This window comes from Columba livia, chromosome 1, assembly GCF_036013475.1.
Source record: "Columba livia isolate bColLiv1 breed racing homer chromosome 1, bColLiv1.pat.W.v2, whole genome shotgun sequence".
NCBI classification, from domain to species: Eukaryota; Metazoa; Chordata; class Aves; order Columbiformes; family Columbidae; genus Columba; species Columba livia.
In genome coordinates this window covers 43,410,574-43,428,447 of record NC_088602.1, presented here as the reverse complement: position 1 = coordinate 43,428,447, position 17,874 = coordinate 43,410,574, and the positions used below count along the sequence as shown (strand labels likewise).

At 36.3% G+C, this 17,874-nt stretch overlaps 1 protein-coding gene across 8 annotated transcripts in view; it reads left to right on the top strand.

The window, feature by feature from the left end:
* The window catches only part of DACH1 (dachshund family transcription factor 1), a 365,083-nt gene that overhangs the window by 176,935 nt on the left and 170,274 nt on the right, over positions 1 to 17,874 (top strand). For all 8 annotated transcript variants that reach the window (XM_065055411.1, XM_065055430.1, XM_065055365.1 and 5 more), the window contains exon 3: positions 11,978 to 12,139. In XM_065055411.1, coding sequence (XP_064911483.1) covers positions 11,978 to 12,139 — 162 coding nt within the window. The remainder of the gene's footprint in view (positions 1 to 11,977; positions 12,140 to 17,874) is intronic.

The window sequence follows — 17,874 nt, the reverse complement described above, 5'->3', positions numbered from 1 at the left end:
CAACAGCAAAGAGAGAAAAATGTAAATACAAATGCATGTATGCTCTTCAGATTTGATCACATTACTACGTTGTGCATATGTGAATGTCTCTGTAGATGATATAGCATCTTTATTAAATATGGTTGCTGGAAGGACAGAATCATGTTGATTCATCTGCCTTTATTTGAAACCTCACTGTATACCACCCATTGGTTAGCATGCAGCTTAAATAAAACACAGCTCTCTTGTGGCTTGTTATCGCCATTGAAAATCTGTTTTGATAAGTAGAGGAACTACTCTTTTTCAAACTTGGCAAAGAAATACAGAATGTGACTAATACATCCAATTAAAGAGCAGAACAAGCAAAGCGCATACTAGAAATGTCTCATAAACTTCTTGAACCACTGGCAGAAAAAGTTTCCTTATTTTTATGCACTGTAAGTGCATCGCAAAATTAAATTCAACAATAGGTCTGCATCCTTTTACAAAGTAGTTCCTGTGTTTCCAAAACTGAGCATGTGTTTTACCATGTCTTAACTAGCAATTAAGGATTCAATTTTAAATGAGTTTAGCAATTCAATATAAGGAATTGTAACAAACACAGTCATTTCCCCTCATTTCCTCTGAATTTTATGCTTGCCAAATAAAGTTTAGAGTTCCACACGTTAGCAGTCCACTTGGCATGTTTCAGAGCTAATATGTTCTTCACTTCACTTTGGGAAATGACCACCAAGCTCTTCGGGCTATGTAGTAACAAATGTAGATAGTTATCAACACTTTATACTTGCACTTTATACTTGCATCTGTGTGACTTCCAAAGTGACTTCAAGTCAACGTTAGTATCAAATCACTAGAATGATGTTCTGATTTCTAACATAAAGTAGTAACACTGCTTCTATTCTATTTTTTTCAAATAACACATACTGAAAATTTTAGTCTAGAATTTACAGTGTTGAAGTCTAGTAATGTCTAGAAAATGCCAAAGAAATACACATACATTGCATAGGCGATGCTATTTTTATTTGAAAAATTGCAGACATTCTCTCCATCAGCGTGTTGATACTTTTATTGCTAAGTATTGAGATTGCATCTTGCAGTTAGTTGAAGTTATATTACTTGTGGCTGGGATAAAAAAAGGAAGTTATTATCTGGATACTAATTAAATTTTTGTCAGTTATTTGTCTTACTCACTTGGTGCTAAATATGCAGCCCATCTAGCCAATCTGCATGTCAGATAAGTCTAAAACTTGCAATTTGGAAATGATAAAAAAAGAAGGTCAAACCCCAGAGGAATAAGAAACTGTACAAGACATGTCCCATCTAACTCTTGTGTGAACACTGATGAGGTGGAGGAAAGTGATTTCCAGTAACAGATAGATTTGTGAAAATCCTAATCTGTTGATAGCTGTTCATTAAAGGCTGAAGAAAAATAAAAAATATTTAAATTATCTGTTGCAGATTATAATCTAGTTCTCCCTACAAAATAAGGAAACTGTGAAATAACTGTTGTCATATTTTGTCTATTAATTGATGCCACCAACTTGAGAGGAGCATGGCAGCTTGAAATTCTGTCTTTTACAACGTGTTGTTAGGAATGGACATATAACGTACAATGTTGGGACCCCCTTATGCTTACAGGCTTGGTAAGCTTTGAATATTTGTCCAAATTGAGGCAGACAGTGGTACCAAGTAGCTGTCAGCTGCCTTTTGGAAGCATGTACGATCACGTATGTCAATCTGAATTTACAAATGGCTGCAGGTTTTCGTAATATAGACTGCAATTACATCGATATGGTAGGAAATATAGAGAAGTTATTGCATGTTTGCTTTCATGGAATCATAGAATGTTCTGAGTTGGAAGGGACCCACAAGGATCATCGAGTCCAACTCCTGTCCCTGCATGTGACAACCCCACAGTTCACACCATGTGTCTGAGGGTGTTGTCCAGTCTCTTCTTGAACACTGTCAGGCTTGGGGCCGTGACACCTCCCTGGGGAGCCTGTTCCAGTGCTACTATAAAAAAAAATACAAAAATTATGTATGCATTATAAATGCCACATTTCCATTGTTAACATTATTAAGAGTTTTCAGGTGTTTACTTTTTAAGTACTGGACATTTCTGAGGTACAGAACAAGTGTTCAGAGATGTTACTGTGTTAGAACACTGTGGGCTTGAGAGAACTCCCCTGATTTGGGCTGATAACAGGGCGATGCTTTGACTGAGTGCTGGGACAAGACACAAGTGCACATCATCATGCTGTCGTGCCACAGTTTGCATTGGGAAGGGATATGGGTGCCTTCAAACGTAACACGCCACAACGCCGTGGTTTGTGTAGTGCTTTGGTAAGCAGTCAGGATGCCTCCTGTGGGTTTTAGTGTCCAGTTACCTGGTGCGTGCAACAAGTAGAGGCCATGGGTGGGAAGGGGCTGTCTGTAAGAATTGGCTGCCTTTTCATCTGAAAACAGGCCTACACGGTGTTCCCTGTAAGTCGTTATCACCGCTACTTTGTACGGTATCACAGTTCTGCATCACAGTACAATACTCTGCTATCACTGTGCTGTAGTAGTACATTTAGCCCCATGCCTTGCCTCTGGCACAGCGTAATGCATAATGGATCTAACGAAACTTAAAGAAGAAAAGGGAAAGAGAAAAAAAGAGCCCCAAAGCCACAGCGCAGCTCTTGAAGTAACAACAATTAAAGTGAATAGAGGGGTGGTGGAGGAGAGAGGACTCTCCTGACCCTTGCAGGTGAATTCGTTACATTTTGAAATGTGAAAATTCTCTTACCTGATTTCCTGTATTAAAACAATGGTATATATATGCCTTGAAATAACCAGTAGATTTCTGGGATTTTTTCCAGTGTTACAGTGAGTTCTCTCATAATGCTTGGTGCACCCTGATTTGCACACTGCAGATAGAGACAGACAGTAGAATATTATAGAATTTGTCAGTATATATTGTAATATAAAGATTTCTGTTTTCTTTCTTGGAAGGTAGGAAACAATATCTACTTTAAAGCTAAATGTGACAAAACAGAGTCAGTTTTTTAAAGTTTTTAAATTTTATGTAGCATATTTACATTTATGTAGCATATTTTTATGCTGTTAATGAATAAACCCGTGAAAACTTTATTTAAAGTACCCTGAAATAGTAGTTTATGTTTTAAAAGTCTACTGAAATGCACTAATGAGCAGCTATGATAAAAATTCATCTTAGAGATGGCAATTATTTGCAGCTAACGCCCTGCATTCCTTTCCTGCTCTTTTCATTAATAGGAATAATGCTGTTTTCATTTCTTGGGGAAGGCAAGAGTCTGAAATAAGTCCGTAGCTGACTATTCTTGTCCACTGAATGTAAGAATCTAATCTAATCTTGCTTTCTTTGGGCAAAAATGTTACTTTGGGACCAAAGCCACAAAGGCCACAAAGGCTTAGATCCCACACTGAGTAAATCTTAGTGGGCTGTTTTTTCCTTGTGTGGACCCAGTGCAGAGAACGGGTCCCTCAGTGGGCACATCCATCCCATCAGAAAGCTGCAAAAGCTAAAGCTGGACATCCGTGGTCCACAGCTAAAGTCTCATTTTATTCTGAACTTGTTCTGATGCCGCAAATACATATACGCGTGGATAAGTTAAATTTCCCACACGTGATTAGGCAGTTGGACTACAGTGGCTCTATCGGAAAGAATTTGGCAATTCCATTTGGAAGGCTGAGCTTGGAAGTCGTGGGGAGACAGGGCCATCAGCCTCAACACTGTTTAGATACTAGTTTAATCAAAGAACTGTGTGCCATTACCCCAGGATCTGTGTCAAGCTGTGGATTAGGTTTATAAAAAAACTACAAAAGCTCCTGCTGGTTGAAAGATTATGAGTATTTAGCTACATTACTGCTATTACAGGCATGAACACGTCCTTTCAGTATCTTTGAATTGTAGCAGTGCTACAATTAATTAATTGTGTCCGTCTAGTTATAAATTAGGCTAAGGTTTTATTAAGTACTACTGATTTTCTTATTGTTTTTGACTGTATATCTTAAACTGAAATGCCCTTCTCTAAACTGGACTCAAATAATATGTCAATAAAAACATTGTAGTTCATCAAACCGGAAGATGTTAAATCAAGAAAATTCATGGAATGCCACTAACTACCAGTTGCTGTCATTATGTTAAACTTTTTAATTTCTGGTAACAGCGAGAATAGCGTTGTGAGAACATGAGATAATACACACAAAAAGAAGAAAGGAACTTCTGTTTGCAAAAAGTGCCAGGAAGTTGTTCCCATAATAAGTCATTCTATTAAACAAGAGCCATTATTGCACTCTAGCAATGCAAATGTAAAACAGAAAGTCTGTTAGGAACCAAGCATCATTGTTAGCATAATATATTGTTAGTATATATATTTTTCCCTTCCCACATACTTTTTTTTTTCCTTTTTGAATTGCATGCTGTTCAGTTAAAGAGGTTGTGGATCAAGATTCAACACTTCAGGAAAAGTATTTTTTTATATTGTTCAAAGCTGACCTCTGCTTTTAAAAAGGCTTGATCTGCACTTTTTCATCTGTTTAGAAGCATACATTTTTCGTTAAGAAATTGAAGACAATCTCTTTGTCTTTTTCCTAAGCTGGGGAGGCTGAGATAAAAAAGAATGCCTGCTTTAAAAGTCACACATGGCTGTAATTTAAGATTTTTTTTTACCTCATTGTCCATAACAGTTGAAAGAAACCTTCAATGAAAGTTTATTAACTAGGCCAATGCCTGAGGCAATAAAGGTTCATTTATTACCAGTTTCTTGGCTGTTTTTCTTCTTCTATTTTTCCGTTAAACTCATAGTGTAAGATAATACTTCACAAAATTAAACCTTTGACCTTCTGTGGAGTTAAGTCGCCTTTGATTAGATAAAGTAACAATTTATGGTCCAGCATGAGGTTGCACATGAAATGAATAATGCAACAGACTGAATGAGAACTGAGGATCTCTTGGTTTTGAAAAGATGACTGTTGTTTAAGAAAGAATGTTCTCTCTTAATTGTATTGTAGTGATGCTGCATGCATTCCAGTAGGATTTTAAACTGTTGCTGAAAAGTACAACATAGCCAGGCAGTTACGCACTATACATTCTTTAATTCTGTCGCAATTGCACCAAGCCAATAATAAATTCACAGATTAGAAAACCCCATTAAGCCATAACAGTTAGTAATTTGTTGTGGTATTTGAAATGTACTTTACGATTTCAGTTTTTGCTCTGTACTACAAAGGAATAAATCCACACAAAAGAATAACTTCATGGAATGTAAATCCATCAGTTCTATTAATGGCAAATATTAGTGATAAAATAATTACATTTAAACTTTTTTTCCTTTTTTTTTGGCAGCATCATTGAACCTGCCAGTAGTTCTCATACAAAAAAATGCAGTTTTAATATTAATTTTTATCTACTTTTAACAAAACATATCAAAAGGATGGTACTTCTTTCTAGGTCAATGTTTTATTTCTGCAATCGTGTTATTAATTGCGGAGACACATTGTAAGTAAAAAGAGTTTTAGATGTGAAGATTGCCGTGGAAATTTAGCTCTTTTGCTTGTTTATTTTAAATGCAATACCCAGACCTCTGAATTCATATTGCAATTTAGGAGTAGTTACAGGAAAAAGGTCTGATTAGTCTGATGAACAACAGATGGTTTGAGCCTCCCATACACCGGCTTTCTCCCAGTGCAAGACGGGCAATTTCGTTTTAGTTGCACCAGTCTAAACCAGATCCCATGGCTGCATGGCTGAATTTTTCTAAGTATTCCTTCTTTAACAATATTTAAAGTGAAATTAGCTGTGTGTTTTGTTTTCTTTTCTTTTACAACCCCTTTTAGAGATGTTAAAAAATTATCTAGTTGAGTGGCTTATGCTGAACCCCGCAAGTTGACCAGGAAAATACAGCCAAAAAGGCCAGACAAGTATTTCTTGATTATCCCAAAATAACAGCTAATGAAATTTTTAGGATATACCGATATTGTTGTATTGGATCAATCCAGGCAGATTAACAGAAATCAGGCTTCTGGGTAACTGTGAGATTCCAGGCCTACATTCTACATAAAGAATGCTACTAATGAAACTCAGTGTATTTCAGCAGAACATTATGGTGCCGTCTGAAGTTCCCCGTTTGGCAATCCAGTCCATGCAATCAGACCTCTGTCCTCCCACAGATTGCTTTCCTCTTCTTGTTTTATGTATCACATTGTATAAAACAGCCATTAGATCAGAGACTAAGGTTAGAATCCTATTTCATTCGAAGTAACTGGGCAGCAGCATGATAAGCCACCAAAAACTTGTACCTGTATTGCTGAAACCCGTGAAACCAGTGCAATAATCTACAGTGATCGAGGTCAAGTCCTAGGAGGTAACCCTGCCTTTCTTTCCCAGGCAGAGTTTTTCAGATTCTAGTAAGAATTTTGCCCAAGTAAAAAGCCTCAATATGAAATCTGGAATTAAGTCAAGAAAAGACATGAATTATTTTCAAGTCAATGCCACTGAAGTAAACTAGAAGAAAAAGGATTAAGCTTTAATTTGAAATAATGAAAGGAGGTTCTTACAGAATTTAGATGAGATTTGGACCTCCTCCCATGCAGTGAATAAAGCATTTCTGCAGAATGATCTTTCCAGCAAATAAATGAAATCAAATGTAACACACTGCTGAGTGTCATATTTGGGTTTTCTGGGTGTTCTATGACGGCAAAAGTAAGGTATCTTGAAAATGTTCTCAAAGTGCTAAAGAAAGACATTGTGATATTATCGCATTTTTATGCATATATATGGTATATACAAAGGAAGATAATAGTTTAAGGAGTTTGTTACTTATTTATTGGAATAACTATGAGGAATGATAATTACTATTAGGAATAATTATGTGAAGGAATTTAAAACTGAATTAAGATCAATTACATAAATAACTTTGCACGTTGTCCTAGGACAGGACCAAGTCTAGAGTCTAAGCATACAATTCAGAATGTGTATTTTGAGACATATTTGAGGTTGATAAAGTAAAAGAGTTCCTTTTCTTTTTTCCTTCACTAACAGGATATGTTGTAAGCTGCTCGTGCCATCAAACCTGAAAGTTTCAAGAGCTGTCTCTTAAGACAGGGAATAGTATTTGTTGGAAGGCAAAAACCCTGGATGTGATTTAGTGCCCACTAGTAATTCATACGCATTTTGAAAATCTGTCATGATGTATGACAGCTCTCTTGGGCATTTTGCTTTTAAAACAGAATTGTTTTCTGAAGATGGTATGTTTTTTGTCATTGTTGTCCATTTCATTCACTCATTTTTCCTCATTAGAGGCCACACATACTGGGCATACTTCTGGTCTCATTCTCACCCACGGAAATTCTGACTTCAGTAGAGTTGCAAGGGTGTAAATTAGACTAGAACTTGGCAGGAGAAAGCTTATGATTATAGTTGGCAGAGGCAGCAGGCTGCAACTTTATTAACATAATTAACAGCTACAAACACACCCAACAGGCCAAAGTAGTCTGGTGACAGAAGAGAGAAGGTCTTTGTAGGAAAGGATCATTCGCGCTTTCTTTTGGTGTTCTGCTTCTTGTTCCTGAGTTCCTACTAAGGCTTGGAGAGCTTTCAATTGAGCTGTAATTCAAACTCATACGGCTCCTACAAGACACCTTGAGCAGACTTTTGCTGACGAGCCTATAGGAACTGTCAGCAATACGGAGATTACTTCAGAAGCGTGGTGGCTGAATTGAACTTTTCTTTCTGATGTTTTGCCTTTTGAATTAAACTGTTGGACAAGATTAATTGCACGCAGTAAGAGATTTAAATGAATAGCTTTATAAAGCATTAAAGTTCTAAGTATGTCACATGGGGAAAAAGCTGTAAGGTTTAAATGAATAAATGTATTTAATGCATAAAATGTCTAGGCTAATTTTTTAATTCCTTTACTAACATCTTTTATTGAAAAAACATACTTTATTCATCCATCTTAGTTATACTGCTGTGGTTGTGGTAATTTAATATTCCTGCTCTTCGCTAATCTTCTAGTTCAACAGAAGTAAACAATAGGTTTCATAAATTAAAAATATGCTCTTCGGAACATGCTTCTAAAGATAAAAAACAAGGCTGTAAACATTTATGACTGAAACAAACTAGATTGTTCAAATACTGCCATGATGTATCATGTATATCAATATGGCACTGATATCAGTTAGAATGCAAACAAGGTTTTAAATGATGTGCCCCTTCATTTCAGCTGGAGAATCCGCTTTACACCATCTGCCTATCAGATGGTTAGGAACCAGGACTGCGTATTAATGCCACATGTTCGATTTTCTTTCCTCTTGTAATGGTTAGATTCATATTGCTAATAGCTGTGCATAAGCACTGTCGATGAAATTTGTGTGACGACGGAATGATGAGATATTTATAAAGCTGCCTGTCTCACTGCATAATCAGCAGGAAGAATGCCAGACATAAACAACTTATCAATTTCAGAATATTAATGACAACTACCGTTGACTTTAATCCATTGAATATTTTGGTCTGGATACTTTTTAACTGCGCAAATAAATATTTGTAAGGAATAAAAAATACCTAAGTGGCTGTTTGGTCTGATTCTCATTTCTTTCATTTCAGCTGCCTTTATAGATGACTTCTAATTATCTCGTATTTGAAGATAAAATCTCTGTAGTGTAGAAAAGTTTGCTCCTTGGAAATTCCTTGGCTACTTGTTGTGAGAGTGAAGTGATACTAAATATTTTTTTCTGAACAATAATTTTTTTACAAAATCCCAAGTATTCACTCAAGTGTAAAATCATACCTGAACTTTAAAGTTTAGTATTTTAAAATATGCATATAGATATATAGCAGCTTATTGACCTCTTCTGTTTAGAATACATTTGTCTGCCTTTGCTGGTGGAATAAGTGAGATAAGTCAGACCTTGTGCTAAAGAGAAAGATTTGTCTTGTACCATACCAGAGTATACCATGGTACACCAGGGCTTATAATGCAAGGGGCTCCAGTAACTGGCTGGGGACCTTACTTGCCGGTTGATTTGCTATATCATGACAGTCAAATGATAGGAAAAAGTTACAATAAAACAGAAACTGTGCTGTAGGCTGGAATTGCTGTGAGGAATGGCATTAAGCTAAAATTCTGAGGATTACTCCTTACTTACATTCCTCCCCTTGCTCCCTCCCTCTCCCCCCTGCCCCAATTCACACCAGTGCGTATATGAGATATGCATTTCAGATTCATATAGTTTAAATTAATTGCTGTATAGCAAAGTAATCATTTCAATTAGTTATGTGGTTGTATGAGAGAAGGAATGAATTTTATAGTTTAATTTCTGCCTTCTAAAATTGTCCTTTATTATCTCAAGCGTTATCTTGTGAAAATCGTACTACAGAACTAAGCAATCTGTATTTTTGTTTCCCAGTCCCTACCCAAAGGTTGTGGCTTCCTTTCAATCAGGGATTTCAAACTCATTTTCACCGGGGGCCACATCGGCCTCACGGTTGCCTTCAGAGAGCCGAATGTAGTTTTAGGACTGTATAAATGTAACTACTCCTACATATATACTGTCCTAAAATTACATGTGGCCCTTTGAAGGCAAGCACGAGGCCGATGTGGCCCCCAGTGAAAATGAGTTTGAAACCCCTGCTTGATAGAAATAGTATGGCCTACTTTGGAGAGAAGCACTGAAATACACTGTTTTGCACATTTTGCAGCAAAAGAAAGCTTGTGTTTTAGCAAATCTGCAACTGGGTCATTAACCCAGTAAGACGTAATATTTACAGGTGGTCTTACAAGTCCTATGTCCAGTGTCTGTTTAATACGGTATTTACTCAAATACTTGGAAGCGCTTAAAAACTACTGTCTGCAAGTGCAGGCACAGCCAAAAGTTTGAGGCCTGCTGCTGTATTCATTGGTTGTACCAGATTTGAATATTCCTCCAAAGTATTGTTCTTTAAAGATGCTAGTTTTAGCTTTGTCAGTGATGTATATACATTATAAAAAAGGAAGTATAGGTTATTGTATTGCTCAATGAACACAGGATGCAAACCAAAGTTCAGAGGTGCACCATCCTTTTTTTCTGTGGCCTAATTTAGGGACTGTAACCAAATTTGTATAATGTATAACTTCATATCCTTCCTCTAAGGTAAAAATATCATTGGAAGCAATCCATGTTATTGTCAATACCTTCTTAAGATCAGAACATGCACATTTTGTAATAGTAGCAGAAGCTAAAATAAAATTAAACCCTCATATATATCCACCTTCTGATTTGATTTTTGGTTGTTGGTACATCTTCTCCCTGAAATAGCAGTTTTCTAAATAATATTGATCTGCCTATGCAGAATGTAATTATCACATACTTGGTAATTCTCATTGCACTTGAAGGTGTTGGAAGTCAGCCTGTGAGGAGGGTTGGGAGGCTAGACCTGTTTGCTAATCTTTATGCGGTCTTGCGAAGAAATAAAGGAAGACAACCTTGAGTCAAGCCACAATACATTCAAAGGCACCTCTTATGCCACCTCATTGCTTTCCCTGGGATGGCAGATTCCTGATGTCCCTTCACCTTCTGCCTTCTCCCTGCTGGATTTTGCCTTCTGTCTCTCCCCATCGCTAGCTGAAAACAGGGCAAGAGTGAACTCATTTTCCATTTAAGGAGGCAAAGGAGACAACAAGAGGGTCTTGGAAACGATGGCGGTAGCAATATTTACCTCGGCAGCCTGGGATTATTTGCTTATTTGGTTTTTCCTGCTAAATTGCACTCCTCCGATGCTGGGCAGCAGCTTTGGCCCACTAGAGTAGTAGGTTGTGGAGTTAATTCCTCTTGAGATCCGTAAGACACTTCACGCCTCTCAGAGTAGCTGAAAATCAGACAAGCAGGCACCTTTATAGTAATTACACTGAGGTTTTTCAAGCCTTCTCCACGGTCAGGGCAAGAACCTTGATTCAAAATGACTGAGAGTCTGTTCTCTTGTGATGTTACAGGCTGAGGGCCCAGACTGCGTAACTGCATAAAACTTAGCTGGTTTAGTGCCTTCCCTTTCATTTCTTACACTTAATTCCCTTTAATTTCCAGCTCTGCCCCCTGGATCAATTGTGTGGGGTAGGCAGGTTTGTGAATTTTGGACACTGACCTCTTTTTGCCACCACCCAGGCCAGGGCAAAGGGATTTAAGTGGGTAGCAGCGCGGTTTGGAGACTACACAAAAATTATCCTCTTTCAGGAAAGACTTAAGGCAAAAACTTAAAATGATGACTAAACACTCTGTCTAATTTTGAGTTTTGAAGGCATTGCTGGACCATTTCTCTAATTGCAAAATGCTGTATGGCAGAAATTTGGTTTAGTAGGAAGATGGCTTTCGGATTGGGATTAAATGGGTTTAATAATTCCTCATTGCCAAATGCCCTAATGCCTTAATGTTTTGAGGAGAGCAAAATAAATCTTGTACCAAAGTGCAGCATTACTGAACTTGCCTCTAAAAATGCTTCCTAGAAGTCCAACACCTCCTTTCTGTTATGTGTGAAAGGAGAAATAAATATCTGAGTTCTTTTGTCTATTACTCTTAAATAGAAAATATAGGCCTTATTTTTTCTCTTTACCATGGAAAACATTTGAGATCTAAAGGTTTTGTTTTTCTAAGTACAGTTAGGTACATGTTCACCTATTCATAGCCAGACACTTCAGACACTATTCTGAAGCTAAATTAGACTTGTGAAAGCATGTGTTTCTATCTGCAGTTAGTTACGATTGTATTAATGCTGCAGTTACTGGATACCAATTTAAGATTTAGGTGGATATTTAGGAGTAACTATCTAAATAGAATCTGAAACACTTTACTTGGTAAAGTTGATCGCTTTCAAATCAAACAAGAGGAATAGTGTTCTTCCGTGCATTAGGTAGCAAGCATGAAGGAAGAATAACAGTCTTAGTCCCTACAATAATGAAGAATCATACAATAATGTATATTAAATTTTATTCATACTTTGCAGGCCTGACAGCAGCAGCTGCAGCCGCAGCAGCTGCCACCAATGCCGCCATAGCAGAAGCAATGAAAGTGAAAAAAATTAAATTGGAAGCTATGTCCAACTATCATGCAAATAATAACCAGCATGGAGCAGACTCTGAAAATGGAGATCTAAATTCAAGTGTCGGTAAGTCTCAGACACAGCATTATTATATGTTGATAATGCTCTGATATTTTATTAAAATGGTGATCCTTCTGAAGTCCTTGGTTTGGTGTAAAAAGTTGCATATTTATTTTCCTTTTATTTCTGTTTTTAGTTTTATTTTGTATCTGACCTTTACACCAGCATTCAGTGGTGTTGTTACTATTACAAAAAACATTTTTTCCTTTGCAGACTCCAGTTAATATTTTCCATGAAAGAAAGTGGTTTGATTGCTTAGAGTTCATTTTTCAAAGTACAGGTGGGGTGACAGATGATGGTGTCAAAGTGAAATTTAACAATGTCTCCTGCTCAGTGTGCTGGGTATCGACTTTTGGTAATTCAGAACACAAGCTTGAAAGCAAAATATTTCATACTTTCATGTGCCCTGTGACAAAAGGAAAACATACATACACAATAAATTATTGCCATACTCTGCAGTCCCTATCATATTTTATTTTAATAAACACATTCTTAAAATGTAGTTAACAGGTTTTTCCATTTCTTAAGCAGCCATCAGCAACTCTTGTTCTTCTCAAAAAAGAAATGTTTCAGTATACTTTATTCATTTGTTCGGACGATTTGTTTTGCTAAAGCATACTTCAAAGCTAGGGTAACTTTTTGTTGTTGTTGATTAAATCTTTAATCATCTGTGTGTGTCTGCTGTAAAATGTTTTGTTATGCCATTTCATTGTATTGGCTCCTTTTATCATGTTGAGACAGTATTAACTTAGCAACAGAAATTCAATGACAAAGAGGTACATTCAGAAGACTGCAGGCAAGATTGGTGTATATTGGAAAAAATGGCTTAAGATAGGGACTTTTTGTTTGTTTTTATTTTGTCTCTTTTGTTTAGTTTTGTTTATTTTTTAGTTTTTCATCTCCTAAATACATTTGAAATGAGTCTTAGAGAGTTATGTACTAACCTTAACATAAATAAATATGTGTTTCAGAACAGCATTTCTGTACAGTTCAGTAGGCATTGGTAGGCTATTATTTAGAAATAATGTGAATTGCAGTTCAAAGAACCAGTTCACTTAGGCACATGCTATTTTAAATAACAACAATATGGATGCATTGCTGCTTAAGGAGCCAGTCAGATTTTTTGTTTGCCTTTTAAAGAAAGGCTTTAAAAAGTACCTTTGTGATGGGGAAGAAAATAGTCTTAAATTAGTGTGTTAACATTCAGATATCAGCACGTGCAGTCACATAAAGATTGTCCTTTTGGAGAGAAGATGAGAGAAGGTAGAGGGCAGGTGTCTTTGAAATCTGGGAGGAGGAGGTAAGTACAAGTGAAGTGGAAGGAGCAGGTGGCCCCTAATGTACTGGTGGAAAAGTGAAGCAATCTGAGAGAGTAAAAAATGTAAATACAAACTGGGAGGGTCAAGAGTCTGTACTAGAACTAAAAGCTAGTTTAGATTTGAATTTCAGACCTAGATGCATGCATTATGTGAAATAAAATGTTCAAATGTTAGATTATGGAACTGTTATCCTGCTTGGCAGTTCTAGTGACCAACTGTACATCCATGGCCATGGAAAAGTTAACAGGTAATCAAGATGTAAAGCAGGTGAAGTATTTGTAGGAGAGTGAATGGAGGCAATATCTCAATTTCCTCTGAATAAAACAGAAAAAAAAAAGCTATTTTGAAATAATTGTTTGAGGCATAATTTGGATAGCTAATCTGCTCTTATACAACTTAATCAATTTCCCTGTGTAAGAAAATACATTCTAGCTATTTTAGTAGAGCAAAGATAGCGAAGCAAGATTATTTATTGTCATTGTCAAAATTGCCTCTCAGCCCCTTAACTTACTTGTTAACTTCAGTTAATTTCCCAATTTAACTGAATGAAGAATTGAGTTAATTTTGTTCAGAAAAGAATGGCTCTTCTGAATAGAGTGAACAGCATTCCAGAGGTCTCCATTCCATGAGGAATGGCTCTGGAAATACAGTGTGCTTGTCTGTGCATCCAGTCTTGAGCTATACTCTTCCTGTGGGAGTTTTTCTCAAAAATAGTTTGCATTTAGTTTGTTTCTTTTGTAATGAGTCCTATCTAGTGAGCAGTGTCAGTTATACCTATGGAATCAGAGAAGTGATTCCTATTGCTACTAGTGTCAGGTTATTAGTAGATTCAGTAAGAGTTAAGTCCCTAGCAATTAGTTGCATTTTTGAAAATTAGCATATTGTATTATCTTGGCAAGAACCCATATTTCAAAAGTGTTGCTTTGTAGTAGGTGTGTGCATTTATTTTTCTCACATTTTTTTTCAACTGTTTTTATGTCTTTTCAAATAAATATTATCAAGTCCATATATCATTAAAAACTTAAATTATGGTTTGTTAGGCATGAATTTGAAATATTACGTTACTGAACGCTGACAGGAAGAAGGAATAAAACAAAAGAAAAGAACCTGATCTTCGTTTATATTTTAAATTATATTGTGTGCCTGATCAAACTGAAAAGTAACGAACAAACCAACCAGGCTAAAAGTTTAATCTATACATCTTAGCCCATCTATAACAGGCATTATGGTATATTAACGTACACAGATTCACCACACTGTGTTCATAGACTGATCCAATGCCTATGTAAAAGGAGATAAATAAAATAGGGATTCTCGTGTTGAATTGTTAGGTTTACTTCTGAATTGTCTTGCTTACTGTTTTTAATCAGATGCTTAATGTGACTTACGAAAGTCAGTTGTGTAGATGAACATTGTATAATTACACAGAGCACTACGCAAATTTATTAACTTCGTCCTTTGAAGCAATGGCCAAAAGGTTAGTGAGTGAAGGGAGTTAAAGGAAGCCAATGATACTAATAAGTAATTATTTTATATCCCTCAGTTTTGCATGGTAACCTTGAGCTCGCATCCTCCCACCAGAATTATCATTTTAGAAGAGGGAAAAAAAAAGGGGGGAAAAAAAAAGAAATTACAGAGGAATGAAAGTGAGGTATTAGCACACTGAGTAAAATATATGGCTGGAACGCCTTTCTCCCCCATCCACAATCAATTGGATTCTTTTAGTTTAATATTTACTTGCTAAGATGAGATGCTAGTCTGCGTGGTGATAAACAGTCTGCTACTGGCATCTGAAGGTGACCTGTCAGTTCATATGGACAAATCTCCTGCTTACTGAAATGTACAAAATAAATCATTAAAGCAGGCAGGTGCTCATTCCCAGATTTAAATCACCATAGATTTATGATTTGAATTAATGCTTCATTTGGTCATAGAAATAGATGCTGAGACAAATGATATGCAGTGGTTGGGGCTTCCATACTGTAGCCATCCTAATATTGATTACTGAGATGTCTTTGCAATCTCTTGTTTATATCAAGTACTGTCTTGTGACAGCTTGGCTGATACGAGCTACATTGCAGATAAGAAGGAAAAATGTCCCAGGTTCTTTTTAGTGGCAATCCTACATACCACATGCAGGATAGATAAATTACTGAGGTTTTTTGTTTAAAAAATGAATTCTGTAGGGCAGCAAACAAACAGAAAGATTATGGGGTGTATTTTTTTTTTCTTGCAGAATTAAAAGAGAGTGACAAGGTCAAACTTTAAATTTCATTGAAGAGGTTCTGCTCTTTCTCATTTTAACATCTTGGGATGATATTAGGATCAGTTGTATATTTACTGTCTGATACTCCAAAGTTATGGATAGGTAACACAGCTTAATTATTTCTTTGCTGCTTAAGTACTTACTGCCCTGCTATTCCACTTCATTAACCTGCAGCAGCAAAAGACAGAAGCCTTTGAAAATAAATACGTTTAAGGCTATTTCTGTGAGTTCAGCTTTGCTATCTATAACTTGGTAGGAAGTGAAGAACAGTCCCTATACTTTTGCTTCCCAAACATTTTATATAATGAAAATACTATGCATACACTGTAGGGAATACTCGAAGGATTTGTAAAGACCTTTGCCACTTGCTAAAATGTGACTCATAAAACTTGTAAACAGCTATCAACAATAGTAAATTACTTGCTTAGTAGGAAATGAGTTCATATCTATTCAAAATGTGATCTCAAAACAGATGTCCCAAGAAAATGTCATTGTTTAAACTACATTCATACAAAAAAAAAATTGCTATTATTTCTTTAAGGAAGTGAAGCAATCATGAAGACTTTGGTGTTCTCTGTTTCTAAACACAGTTAGGAAATACAAGGCAACATTTTACACTTGGCTGGCATGTTAATCCATAAACAACCACAAAATGTGTTGAAAATTAAGAGGTTTTCTTGGCATGGTAGGTTTCCTATTCATCGTATTACCTTGCAGTATTTAAAATTATGAGACAAACACAAGGTTTCCTGTGATCTGTTGTTCAAAAGTAGTGTTTGCTTGCATACTGTTTTTTTTTTCATCCAAAATCAGAGATAAAATGATTTAGGTGAAATTATTTTTCTCCAGTGACCTTGCCCAATAATAGAACAGCACAAAATGCAGTCATTTCCTTCTTCTAAACACACATGTCTATTTTGAATGAAAGAATTACTTTTATGATTTCAGGAAAAAGTCTTGGAGACCTTGAAAAAGCAAATAAAAGGAAACAGAGAATGCAGGCCACTCAGCACAGCTCTGCAGTTGCACATCTGATTCTCTGCCTTGGCAATGTTAATGAACCTCAAATCCTCCCTATAATTAGATGAGGGAATTGCTTATATTTTCAAACAGATGATGCTGCTATAATGAAACGATTGACAGGGAACTTAAGAGTGTCTACAGTAGTCATTTGGTTTCCGGGTTGGGGTTTTTTCTCTTCTTTCTTTTTTTTTCTTCCTCTATATTTTTTTTTTTAGTGTCAAAGAACATTGGCTATAGATACAGGTCCTGGGAGAGGTAGTAATTTACGCAGAATGCTATGACAGGTGTCTTTGTATAGCACAGAAATAAAATGCAAGAGAGAGGAATGATGGGCAGGTACGGCAATTTTTTGGGAGGGGGTGTCCTGTGCTTATTCTGCTTGGGTTCTTTAAAAGGGGCCGAGACTCCAGAGATGGATCCGGATTGAGTGCACAGCTGTAACTGCTGATGAGCTAATTGCTCCTTATCTCTCAGCCCCATTCATCTTCATTTTTTACCAATTACTGAGAATTATCTGTGTTCTCAGTTGGATATGAGAGTTAATCCTTTTTGGTTAAGCTGGCAGTACTGTGAGCAGATTCCAAATCATAGGGTGAAAAAGCCAGAGCAAGCTTGTTCTCAAACTCTCTCCAGTTCAATGACAGTATCACTAGTTCATAAGAATTTTTCTATTGTTTAACAGATTAAACACAGGTTGGTTTTTTGTTGTTTGTTTTTGTTTTTTGTTTTTAAACATTAGTACTTTTATTAATATGTATTTTTCTCTTAATGTGATCTGAATGTGTGTATTCCTAGGTGGATGGATGTGTTCCCTTTCTAAAAATATTCACTTGCAAAAATGAAAACAAGATAAACAATAACTTCAGACCAGAAATAATATTTGCAGTATTTCAGTGTTTATTGTATGATACATAACACTTCTTTTAAAAACAAGACTGTGCATGCAACTTTGACATCATGGGACGTCAGACAAATGCTTGTCAGTGACATATATCTGCTTTTGTAAACCTCTTTGAGATCTGTGGCTGAAAAGCATTGTCTGTGCAGAGGCATAATCATACAGCCTTAAGGACAAATGTGTTAGGTTGAGCCCACCGTATTTCAAGCTAAAGGAATACTTTCATAAATTTGTG